The sequence below is a fragment of the Ranitomeya imitator genome, chromosome 5, assembly GCF_032444005.1.
Source record: "Ranitomeya imitator isolate aRanImi1 chromosome 5, aRanImi1.pri, whole genome shotgun sequence".
In the NCBI taxonomy this organism is placed as follows: domain Eukaryota; kingdom Metazoa; phylum Chordata; class Amphibia; order Anura; family Dendrobatidae; genus Ranitomeya; species Ranitomeya imitator.
In genome coordinates, this window is record NC_091286.1 from 17,482,260 (window position 1) to 17,495,610 (window position 13,351).

General features: G+C 47.6%; 1 protein-coding gene across 1 annotated transcript in view; it reads right to left on the reverse strand.

The window, feature by feature from the left end:
• Positions 1–2,217: 2,217 nt before the first annotated feature.
• LOC138681097 (uncharacterized) overlaps positions 2,218–13,351 on the reverse strand; it is an 83,541-nt gene continuing 72,407 nt past the window's right edge. The window contains exon 5 of the mRNA XM_069768338.1: positions 2,218–2,866. Coding sequence (XP_069624439.1) covers positions 2,738–2,866 — 129 coding nt within the window. The 3' untranslated portion in view covers positions 2,218–2,737. The remainder of the gene's footprint in view (positions 2,867–13,351) is intronic.

The window sequence follows — 13,351 nt, forward strand, 5'->3', positions numbered from 1 at the left end:
GGCCGGCACTGACACAGTCAGTGCGGGAAGCTGACGCCAGGGGACGTGACAGACATCGGAATGTGAGTATGTACTGTTTTTTTTTTGTTTTTTTTTTTAACTTTTACAATGGTAACCAGGGTAAATATCGGGTTACTAAGCGCGGCCCTGCGCTTAGTAACCCGATATTTATCCTGATTACCCGGGGACTTCGGCATCGTTGAAGACAGTTTCAACGATGCCGAAGTCTTTCCCCTGATCGTTGGTCGCTGGAGAGAGCTGTCTGTGTGACACCTCCCCAGCGACCACACAACGACTTACCAACGATCACGGCCAGGTCGTATCGCTGGTCATGATGCTGGTAAGTCGTTTAGTGTAACGGTACCTTAAGACAGGGGTCCCCAACATGTAGCTCGAGAGCCACGAGTGACTCGCGGGCCCGTGATGAGTGGCTCGCGACTGTCTGCCAACTTGGTGCATTAGCACCAGGTGTAGACAACAGCAACAAAGAGCAGATCTCTAGATGGTGAAGAGCAGATCTGAATGGGGGTAAGATAAGAAACCCTGGAGTTTGGCATGCTGCATTGGTGTGATTTCAGTGGAAAAGTTTGGCTGTCATTATACCGGTGATAGGGGGCTCTGGGTGTCACTAGTGTGAGTGGAGCAGGAGCTGGACGCAGCTCGCGACCCTCTCTCAGAGCTGGACGTGGCTCGCGACCCTCTGTCAGAGCTGGACGCGGCTCGCGACCCTCTCTCAGAGCTGGACGTGGCTCGCAACCCTCTCTCAGAGCTGGACGCGGCTCGCGACCCTCTCTCTGAGCTGGACGCGGCTCGCTACCCTCTCTCTGAGCTGGAAGCGGCTCGCTACCCTCTCTCAGAGCTGGACGTGGCTCGCGACCCTCTCTCAGAGCTGGACGCGGCTCGCGACCCTCTCTCAGAGCTGGACGCGGCTCGCGACCCTCTCTCTGAGCTGGACGCGGCTCGCTACCCTCTCTCGGAGCTGGACGTGGCTCGCGACCCTCTCTCAGAGCTGGACGTGGCTCGCGACCCTCTGTCAGAGCTGAATGTGGCTCGTGACCCTCTCTCAGAGCTGAATGTGGCTCGTGACCCTCTCTCAAAGCTAGACATGGCTCACGACCCTCTCTCAGAGCTGGACGTGGCTCGCAACCCTCTCTGAGCTTGTTGTGGCTCGCGCCCTTCTCTCAGAGCTGAATGTGGCTCACCACCCACTTTCTTAGCTGAATGTGGCTCTCAAGGTCAGAAAGTTTGGGGAACTCTGCTCTATGATGAGCATCAACATTGCCAAAACAGCCCCTTATCTAACCCCCTATTGAAACACCATTGAAAATCACTTTAAAGCTTCAGGACATAGGATTCCCAGGACTATCCTAAATGACTGGGCAACTTCTGCAATCCATAGCTCGGAACAGACAAGTCAGCGTCAAGGTTGATCAATTCTGAATGCAGGTTTGGACGTGACTGAAGTACAAGACATGATATAACCAAAGCAAAGTATTTGTAAAGTTAGGACAAGTTCAATGTGAAGGATTCCATATTTTTTTTTTACTTATAGGTCACTTTCGACATGACTGAAGGAGCCTATGACGCGAAGCCCTCGACAGAGTGAGCAGGGTCTTCATCAGCGCCATGTGTAGAAGATATTACTGGCCCGAGACATACAGAGACTAGATGGACCTAAATTAACTGAATAAGCCACAATAACCCATGAGCACAGCCAAAGGACTCTTCTCAATCCATAACCAATGAACCAGGTATCTGGTAATGGCATTGTGTGGCCATTTTCCATTGGGGCAGAGATGAGCCCAAGCTGCCAGGAAATTCTTAGCAAATCATTTTTGTTTCTAAAGTTTCTTTCATAAGAAATAATGCAGTCCCACTGGATAAAAAAAATTGCGAGTAAGCACAGTCCCAGAACTGCTTCTATGGAATTTCACAAGGCTTTTTCCTGATTTGTAAAAATCCTGACAAAAACCTCTTGACCACTGAGGTTACTGTGGTAAGACAATGACCATAGCTGGGTTCTACAATGGACAATAGGTTGATGGCAATTTTGGTAGCACTTCTAGGTTACAACAAATTTCCTGTACAGCTTAGACCATCAGTCAAATTGAGTCAACTTTTCCTGATTGTCTCCTCTAGTCTTTTCGAATAACGTTGCCTTCGGTTACGATTTGGCCAAAAAGTCCATATTTCCATAGGCAACATTGCCTTATAATAGAGAAGACACATAGTCCTTTATTATATAATGAGACCACAAGCAGACAGGTGATGGCCCTCATGTCAACCATCTTTAGTCGTGGCCTACAGAGATGTCCCATGAACAAAAACAACCAAAAAAACACAGTCCTTTGGAACAAAACACATCATCATCATTTTCTTCATCTTTCACATGCCAGACTGGCACACATACAACCATCAACATTGCCAAGACGATGGACGGGAATATGATTCTCCTTCTCCACCATGGTTCTCAGTCATTGACTACTTCATCCTCGTAATATCGTAGTCCAAGAAGTAAATGACCAATGTGGGTCCTACTCTACTCAAGATATACTCGTAAAGCTTCTTCTACCAAGTGCCACCACTTAGCCGTAGACATTCAACACGTTCTCCTCCCTTTGCTGGTACAAGACTAGGAGCACAGGGCAGAATCTCTGTATATATATATATTGCTTTGTTTAGTAACAGGTTGTGCTGAGTGAGTGTCCTGAGATTTTCGTCTTCCAGAGTATTCTCCTTAGTAGGCACATGACGGTTCTTCAACAGCAACTATTGGGCTGATAGGCTTTACGGTGCTAAGGGAACGGAATGCAAATATTGCCGGATCATAGACAAAATGTGGAGGTTGCCGGCCACCATTGATATTCTGGAAATGAAGAAGAAACATAAGATTAATGAAAATACATGCAGAAATTTTTCTTAGATGATGAACAGTCAGAGGCATGACAAGATGTTTGCGCCAATTACCAAAACTCTACAATGTACCTAAACCCTCTCTGGGCTTCGTTACCCTCAAATGAATCCAGAGGCGTAACTTTAAGCTTCGTGGTAAAATCTGTACCAGCCTCACCTCAATGACTATCATTCAATAATAAAGTTGTATTATTTGTCCCTTCGGCCATCTTACATCTTAGTCTCTAAGTCCAGAATGTCAGTACTTCCCCTGAGCCCTTAATAGCTTCAGACCTTCATAAAAGAGCTGTTACAATAGTGATCAGTAGTGAGCACGGTGTCGGGAGTTTTGAGATCTGATCAAACTACCGAGCCCTACCAAAATTTTCAACATTGTGTACAATTGAAACTTGGGTTAACTATCGATACCACCATATCCCACGGGAAATTTGGGAGATTTTAACTGGAAAAATATCTTCAGAGCCTCATTCCTTCATGTAAAAGAATTGACGTCTGAAACTCATTGAACGCCACCAGTGTGTTAGCTGACATGTCTGTAAGGCTTGACAAATATATTCAATTTTCCGGTAGAAGCTTTATAGAACGTTGGATTAGTCACTTATGACTTTAGGGAGTGCTTCATGGGGGGACATTTGGTGGTAAAAATGGGAATATTTTTTCGAGGGACATGGATTAAGATTAAATTTATTTAGACCTTCTATAACATATCAGATCTGAAACGAGACCCCAAAGGATCCAGATCAAATTCAGACCCCAGAAAAGAGTATAAACTTTCCTTCCCTGCTCCTGGACCTGACTCAGCTCCTGTGTAGTGGCGCCCAGAGTTCAAGAACTACGTGCCAATATCTATTGCTACATGGGGCAACCTGACAAAAACTGGGAGTAGATATGTCTTCCCCACCCTTGACCTCACTGCTGATATAACCCATTGGGTTTCCAGTCAATAAAATATAGGGGCTTTTCCATTGGGGACAAGGGGGTTACATCTGCAGGGTCCTTCAAAGAAACCCATTTTAAAGGGTGGACAAGTGGAGTTCTGTGGAAAATATCCAGTGCTGCTCAGCTATCTGCAGATCAGTTCCTGCTTTTAAAAACCTTAGACGTTATTATAATTTACTGAACATTCCTAAAAAAAAAAAGCAGAACTCCCTATAAATAAACACTTGGCTCTCATCTCCGAAGAGCTCGTCCAAAATTGCCGGCCGCAGAGCCAAGAACGTTCATTCACTCCGCTTAGTGCAAGGTTTCTACATCTGTTCTTGACAGTAATGGAGGCTAAACTTTTATAATGGGAAGCTCTGACTTATCGTAAAAAGGGATGGAAGCCCCTTCGTCCTCCTCCAGGGCCCCCCTACCCTCACGAGTCCTGGCAGACATTTCCCAATGTGGCCCAGACCCCATTCTCCATTGAAGTGTTGTGATTTATGCACAGGTAGATCAATGTGGCATTAACCGTAACTTTATATACTGATGAAGAAGTGTGAAAGGATCTGGCAGTCACCCTATGACTTGGCGTATGTAGGGCCCGACCTTTCCGTAAAGCAATTACTGGCGGATCAAGCATAAAGGAAGCCCAAGGAGGCAGGAGGTTGGGGGAACTCGGTGCCAAACTGCATCCTTCTCAATTGCCGAGTTCTTTGCCCAGGAGATGGGGCTTACATTGGAGGTGGGTCAACACCAGGGCTCTCTTAGGGTCTGCCGCTCTCTATTGGGTGGCAAACACACCGCCAAAGGATTACATGGCAGAAAAAAGATGGAAACCAAACAGTAGGAGATAGGAGGTTCAGGGCAGGTTGACCATCTCTCTAAGGCCTCATGGCAGCCACATGGACTACCTCTGTGGTATGCACGCCCTCAGGAGCCAGAGTACCGCACCACCATGGTGTCCGGTAACATTCTGCCCTATGAGGTGATACAGAACGCACACGATGCAGGTTTTTACCGATGCACTTGTGAGCGGTTTACGATGAATCCGGCAAAATTTCTCCCTCGCTAGGAGAGTCGGAGAGGAATGTCCATTAATCGCATTGCTCGTCTACGTTTTATCACCGCAATTAAATCCAGAGACAAAGAGAAGGGAGTGATGCACGGTCCGAGGTCGTTACCCAGCATGCCGTTCTCTGCCTTAAATTACAGGTCTGTGCTTGAACTTCAAAGACGGGCGCTCCTGGCACTTGCCGTCTCCTAGAGAATGCAGATTCTATTGTTGGGCTGCCAAGTCTGTCCGTGGCCTCAACTTAAAAAATTAAAATGGGGACAAATGGCAGGCAATTTGTCTGGAGGGTCGCTGTCGCAGCCCAGGTTACAGCGGAGACTACGCAGGACAAAAGCAAAATGTGGAACAACAACCCCCCCCCCGCTCCACCACCTTTCTTCTAGGGATGGCCTCTATTGCCCATCCAGATACTTTTGCCTGTTCTCCAAAAGAATGGAAAGTTTTGAAATGAATGATTGAGATAAGCGAATAAATCTGCAGGACCCTGGTCCAGCGTCTAGGGCTATTCTGTGCCCGTTGGACAGGAGCCTTGAGGACCGCCTCCTACCTGCCGACATACCTGGCTTTACTCTTGACTTCCCTGCCTGGGGTGACAAACTATGCATCAGGCCGCAACAATAACTATGTGCTACTGCGGCTACTCAAAAGAGTAAAGCCGCGATGCAGTCAGGTAGGAGGCGGTCCTCAGGGTTCCCAACCAGCGGCCACGGAATAGACCTGGACCGGGGTCATATGAATCAATTCACTCATCCCTATAAAAGACCAATTCTAATAACTCTTTTTGCAAATATTTCTACTCCAGTCACATCCAGATCTGCACTCACATTGTAGTCGAGTCTATGCTGTTCCCTGTTGGTCTGAAAAGCAAGTCCAGTTGTATGTAGCCATACAGTCACCTCCCAACCACCTTGGATCCAGCAGAACAAATCTGAGTTAGGGGATCTTTTCTACTGTCCAAAAAGCTTGTTTTGACTTCAATTGTGTCCTCAGGACACGGATACAGTTTGTTCCAACGGTGGAGCAGGGAGGCAACAGATCCCTGCTTCACCATTCTGTCTGGGAGGAGACTGAAGGACCTTCAGGTCATCCAAACTGGCAGAAGAGACCAGCTAAGGGATGTGAAACACACACAGGCTCATGGGATGCTTAACACAGGGTGGGGGGCACTGTAGTCGATATCACACAGTGTGTGGGGAGCACTGAGGGTAAATCATACTGCATGTGGGGCACTGTGGGGGAATCATACTGTGTGGGGCACTGTGGGGGAATCATACTGCATGTGGGGCACTGTGGGGGAATCATACTGCATGTGGGGCACTGTGGGGGAATCATACTGCATCTGGGGCAATGTGGGGGAATCATACTGTGTGTGGGGCACTGTGGGGGAATCATACTGCATGTGGGGCACTGTTGGGGAATCATACTGCATGTGGGGCACTGTGGGGTAATCATACTGCATGTGGGGCACTGTGGGGGAATCATACTGCATGTGGGGCACTGTGGGGGAATCATACTGCATGTGGGGCAATGTGGAGGAATCATACTGCATGTGGGGGAATACTGCATGTGGGGCAATGTGGGGGAATCATACTGCATGTGGGGCACAGTGGAGGAATCATACTGCATGTGGGGCACTGTGGCGGAATTATACTGCATGTGGGGCACTGTGGAGGAGTCATACTGCGTGTGGGACACTGTGGGGGAATCATACTGCATGTGGGGCACTGTGGGGGAATAAAACTGCATGTGGGGCACTGTGGGGGAATCATACTGCATGTGGGGCACTGTGGAGGAATCATACTGCATGTGGGGCACTGTGGGGGAATCATACTGTATGTGGGGCACTGTGGGGGAATCATACTGCATGTGGGGCACTGTGGGAGAATCATACTGTTTGTGGGGCACTGTGGGGGAATCATACTGCATGTGGGGCACTGTGGGGGAATCATACTGCATGTGGGGGAATCATACTGCATGTGGGGCACTGTGGGGGAATCATACTGTGTTGGGGGCACTGTGAGGGAATCATACTGCATGTGGGGCAATGTGGGGGAATCATACTGTTTGTGGGGCACCGTGGGGGATCATACTGCATGTGGGGCACCGTGGGGGAATCATAATGCATGTGGAGCACTGTGGGGAAATCATACTGTTTGTGGGGCACTGTGGGGGAATCATACTGTGTGTGGGGCATTTTGGAGGAATCATACTGTGTGTGAGGGGCACAGTGGGGGAATTACACTGTGTGTGGGGGGCATTGTGGGGCACTGTGGGGGAATTATATTGTGTATGGGGGCACTGTGGGGGAATCATACTGTGTGGGCACAGTGGGAGAATTATACTCTGTGTGGGGGCACTGTGGGCAAATCATACTGTGTGTGTAGGGCACAGTGGGTAAATCATACTGTGTGTGTGGGGCACAGTGGGGGAATTATCCTGCATGTGGGGCACTGTGGGGGAATCATCCTGCATGTGGGGCACTGTGGGGGAATCATACTGTGTGGGGCACTGTGGGGGAATCATACTGCATGTGGGGCACTGTGGGGGAATCATACTGTGTGGGGCACTGTGGGGGAATCATACTGCATGTGGGGCACTGTGGGGGAATCATACTGCATGTGGGGCACTGTGGGGGAATCATACTGCATCTGGGGCAATGTGGGGGAATCATACTGTGTGTGGGGCACTGTGGGGGAATCATACTGCATGTGGGGCACTGTTGGGGAATCATACTGCATGTGGGGCACTGTGGGGTAATCATACTGCATGTGGGGCAATGTGGGGGAATCATACTGTGTGTGGGGCACTGTGGGGGAATCATACTGCATGTGGGACACTGTTGGGGAATCATACTGCATGTGGGGCACTGTGGGGTAATCATACTGCATGTGGGGCACTGTGGGGGAATCATACTGCATGTGGGGCACTGTGGGGGAATCATACTGCATGTGGGGCACTGTGGGGGAATCATACTGCATGTGGGGCAATGTGGAGGAATCATACTGCATGTGGGGGAATCATACTGCATGTGGGGCAATGTGGGGGAATCATACTGCATGTGGGGCACAGTGGAGGAATCATACTGTGTGTGGGGCATTTGGGAGGAATCATACTGTGTGTGAGGGGCACAGTGGGGGAATTACACTGTGTGTGGGGGGCATTGTGGGGCACTGTGGGGGAATTATATTGTGTATGGGGGCACTGTGGGGGAATCATACTGTGTGGGCACAGTGGGAGAATTATACTCTGTGTGGGGGCACTGTGGGTAAATCATACTGTGTGTGTAGGGCACAGTGGGTAAATCATACTGTGTGTGTGGGGCACAGTGGGGGAATCATCCTGCATGTGGGGCACTGTGGGGGAATCATCCTGCATGTGGGGCACTGTGGGGGAATCATACTGCATGTGGGGCACTGTGAGGGACTCATGCTGTGTGTAGGGGGCACTGTAGGCGAATCATACTGTGTGTGGGGACACTTTGGTGGAATCATACTGTGTATGGGGGGAATTGTGGGAGAATGATACTGTGTTTGGGGCACTGTGGGGGAATTATACTGCGTGTGGGGCACTGTAGGGGAATTATACTGTGTGGGGGCACTGTGGGGGATTCATACTGTGTGTGAGGCACATTGGGGGAATTATACTGTGTGTGAGGGCACAGTGGGGGATTCATATTGTGTGTGGGGGCACTGTGGGGAAATTATACTATGTGGGGGCACTGTATGGGAATTATACTGTGTGTGGAGGCGCTGTGGGGGAATTATATTGCGTGTGGGGCACTGTAGGGGAATTATACTGTGTGGGGGCACTGTGGGGGTTTCATACTGTGTGTGAGGCACATTGGGGGAATTATACTGTGTGTGGAGGCGCTGTGGGGGAATTATACTGTGTGTGGGGCACTGTGGGGAATTACACTGTGTGGGGGCAGTTACTAACTTTCCAAAATTCTAGTAATATTAGGAAAGACAAAAGAATGGTAAAACTGAACGAACATTGCCCCCCTCTTACAGACCAGAAGTAAAGGGGTATCCGCCCAAACAGCATAATGCAGTAACCAGTGCTCAGCGCATTATGGGACTTTATTATCGGTAAATGCAGCTTTGAAAAGGACTAAAGCATAACTGTTGTAACTGTAATTTATGCAAAGTTACTCAACATCAAATATAACATTATGTGTAGTAAACGGGCTGGGCTTTGCAGAGATTCTGGGTGCAGCTCTGGATGTGACTAGAGTAATAATCCGACGCCTTAGCATTGCCTTACTGATTGGCATTGTACTATAAGAATGGGCAGTGAATGTACCCTGTAAGTAACAGACGAGCATTGAACGAGGCGCCCCATCTGCATGATCTGGTGGCTCTGCCAGCTCGGGCCGGGGGCGTCTGGAGAGGATTCTTCCTTCCCGCAGAGCAAATATTGAGAATCGAGGTGTTTACTCAGTTCTGCTGGAGGAATTGCTTGGAAACCCTCGTTTACTTCCCTTAACGACGACTATTTAAAGGTGACCCAGATCAAAGGATCCTTCATAACTGGGTCAATGTCATAAACCGCGCTGGAAATGTAATTAGCGTCGTCCTTAGTCGAATCGTTGGCAATGGGAATTGCAGAATAATGCATGGGATTATTTCATCGGTCACTATATAGCTACAGGTAACATTGCTCTGTGCATAAGTTTTCACACCCAACATATTTGCAAATAACGGGTTCAAGCATCCAAGTAAAGGGGGATTCCGCCATTCAGGAGGGGCTATAAAGATCTCCCTGGGGGACGCAGTACATCCATGCATTAGACAATGACAAAGGTGTAATACTCCAACTCCCCTGTGGAACAGAGTCTCTCCATACATTGATTGCCGGGGTCCTCAACAAGTTAGCATCAAGGAATTGCCCAAAATGCAGAGACCCTAAAATGGGATCAAAGCAATCAGGCCTAATGACTATTTCTTTGGTAAAATGGAGGTCCCAATAATCCTCATCTTCCAAAACTTTCAGACAAGAAGAGTTCTGGTATACACCAAGTCCACGTGGTAATGTGCGAGTCCTCCAGAAATCGGGTGTACACGGCCACAGGGTCTGGTGGTGGCTTTACATCACTGGGGCAACCTCTTGGCATTGTGCACACTGATCCTAGTATTCCAAGGACAGCAACACACGAGCCTCAATCTCCAAAACTCCTGACAAGACAGCCCTTGTGATGACATGGCTTCCAGAAGAAAAAGACTAACAAGCCTGAATAAATGAATCAATTAGAAGGGGTTCCTCCATACTTTTGACTCTGTGGGTTGCGTTATTACAGCTGTAGAAGCCATAGTGGCATCTACATGGCCCATGGTCTCAGGGGAGCCCGGACCACTGAAGCCAACACACAATATCCAGACACTGGACAATGGCAGAAGCTTCTGCAAGAAGGTCCTCAGAAGTGAAGAAGACAGAAGGCCTGACACTGGACTCTGCTCTGTGAAGTAATCAAATGAGCGGTCTGATCTAGGATCTCATGGATTTAGGGGTCAAGTATGGGGTCGGATTCAATGGAGAGGTTTGGTTTTGGGTCCTGACTGATATTAGTCATATGGTCTCAGATCTGATTTAATTTAGAGGTCCAGTTTAGAGTTTTGACTGAATTTACTGGTTTGGTCTGATTCAACGTATGGGACTGTGGTTTGGGATCCTTGCTGAATTTAGGGATCTGGTGTCTGATTCAATGTAAGGTTCTGGTCTGAGATCCGATTCAATGCATGGATCCAGTTTGGGGTCTTGACCGAATTTAGACGTTTGGTCTGATTCAATGTAGGGATCTGGTCTGAGGTCCGATTGAAGGTACGTGGCTGGTTTGGGGTCTGGATTCAATTTAGGGTGAATTTAATGAGTTTACGGGACGGGTCTAAAATCTAGTTTAATTTAGAGTTCAATAGACATGAGACATCTGAGCCTGATAATTTAGGGATCTGCATGAATTCACAGGTTTAGTCTGATGTCTGCTCTGGAGTCTAACTAAATTTAGGAGTTGGGCTTGCAGCCTAATTCAGTTTCGAGTCTGATTACATTTAGGGGCCTGGTCTGGGGTCTGATAATTTAGGGATCCGGTTTGGGGTAACATTTATCAGTGCTGCACTGTTCGATACATTGTTGCTTTACCAGTAGGGGTGAGCGCACACTTGGCGGACGACTACTTATATACATTTTTAGCAGGAAAGTGTGCCTTTACCTTTGGCTCATGATTGAAGGGGTGGCCATCCAATAAGCAAGTATTGGGGTCTCACATTTTCTAGTTAGATATTAGTTTACTATGGGGTCTAACTTCTTTCATCTCGTACATGGGACAAGCGCTTTGTCATCTCTCCCCCTCATCTGCTTTCCTACATACGGTCTCCCGGCAGGAAACAAATATCGAATTCTGCTCTGCATAATTGTAAACAAGTGCGTCCCCCGGGCCGGTGGTGGCCCACAGAGAGGGCCCCGAGCTTCAGCAGCGCTGCTCAGGAACAGCATTTACATCAGCCAACTTCCAACCGCATTATGTAATCCTACAAGAGTCACCAGCGGTTACTGAACTTCTACAGTTACAGTCCGTATACATCACCGCACCATTACTGCCTGGATCCCGACATCTGAGAGGTGTGAGGAGGCCATTAGTAGCTCAGGTCCCACAATGAATAGTGGACATCAAAATGGTTGCAGGTGCTGAACAAGCAGGTGCTGAACATAGCAAAATGTGTGCTCCCAGTGCCTGGAAACCAGCAGGAAACCACAGCAATTGTGGTTGCAGGTGCTGAACAAGCAGGTGCTGAACATAGCAAAATGTGTGCTCCCAGTGCCTGGAAACCAGCAGGAAACCACAGCAATTGTTGTGAATAGTTGTTACGGGGCTATGATGCAACTGCATACATGCCAACGTTTCGGGATGCCCTCTCGGGGATATATACATTTCACACAATTGCCACGTCTCCCGAATGTGCCTTTGCACAGGGGCTCCATATAAAGACTGACCATCGAGGAGCATCAAACCACGCACAATTTGCCTTCCAGAAGTGCTGCCTTCCAGGAGACTTTGGCGGCACTTTTCTTCGAGAAATCTAAGACATCTACCCTTCTTCCAGAAGTCATGGTGACCACAGATTTTTGACTTCTGGTAGAAATGCCCTTTAAGACGCCAGGTGATAATTAAAGTGCCAAACGTCTTCAATAGCCCTTAATACGCTGGATGACCCCTTTTATGCAGAAAGCCAAAATTCCTGAGGGTACACTTATCTCTTAGAGGAACTGTGCCAAGACAGATCCACCTTTCCCGGAGTGTTTGCCTGAGATTACGGTCTATTTACCGAGTCACAGAGAATTGCACAAACCACTTGGCACATAATGGACCATTGTAGACCATCCAAAACAAAAATAGTGGATTGTGAGCTGACCCTCCCTCCTCATTCTTCTTACAAGTCTTGGCCGGGGTGTAGATATATTTGTCAGTTGACCCTGATGTCATTTACCAGGAATGAAGTCAGGGATGTAAGGCCGAGAATTATATACACAGAAGCTGTCAGAAGTTACAGGACGCAGGATTGAACTTGACCCGTGAACACAACACACAAGACTTCCTTCCAAACAGAGAACCTACTTGGGTGGTCGTCAAGGAAATTTGACCCATGGCCTATTGTAGTTTGGAAACCTTGGTTGCCCTTGGATTGGGTAGATTGTTCAACAGGACTGTCATAGTATTAGCCAAGGGCTTCTTTAGTAACACTGAACATTAAAATTTACACCAAACTTGAGAATGGCTGGCAAAAGTCAGTACAACGATTGCCTGTCTGAACTTTTAGAAGCCTCTGATGTCATATTTTGAAGAAGGTTGAAATAAAAAGAAGGAGCAATGGATCTGTGTTTTCCAATGTCTCAGTCATCCAAGCAGGACAAATAAAACGAATCTATGACTAGAGGGTCTTCTTACTCAGACAGCCAGGAACGGACTGATGTCTACAGAGATATCTGCTCAATACTTTTCAGTCCTCCCACACATATAGATGCAGAAATCAGAGATATAAAACATGTGAAACCAACTCAATTCTAGGTATAAATAGTAAGTAACACAATATATTCTCCAAGAAACCAATAGTCAGACCATCCAGTGTCTGAGACGTTGGTGTCATGTCAATACAATTTCACAGCTGTCCTCATTAGACATTGACCCAACTCAAGCCAAGGAGAGTGAAACAGGAACTACAAGATGGCCAAATTTATGGTAGGACGAAGAAGTACGAGAAAGTCTGAATTTATGGAAGGACCATGAACTACAAGAAAGCCAAACTTATTAAAAAAAAAATAAGAGCAACTAAAGGCCAAGTTTATGGAAGGACAAAGATCTACAAGAAGGTTGTAATTTATGGAAAGACCAAGAACTACAAAGTGGATGAATTTATGGAAGGATGAAGATCTACAAGAATGCCGAATTTA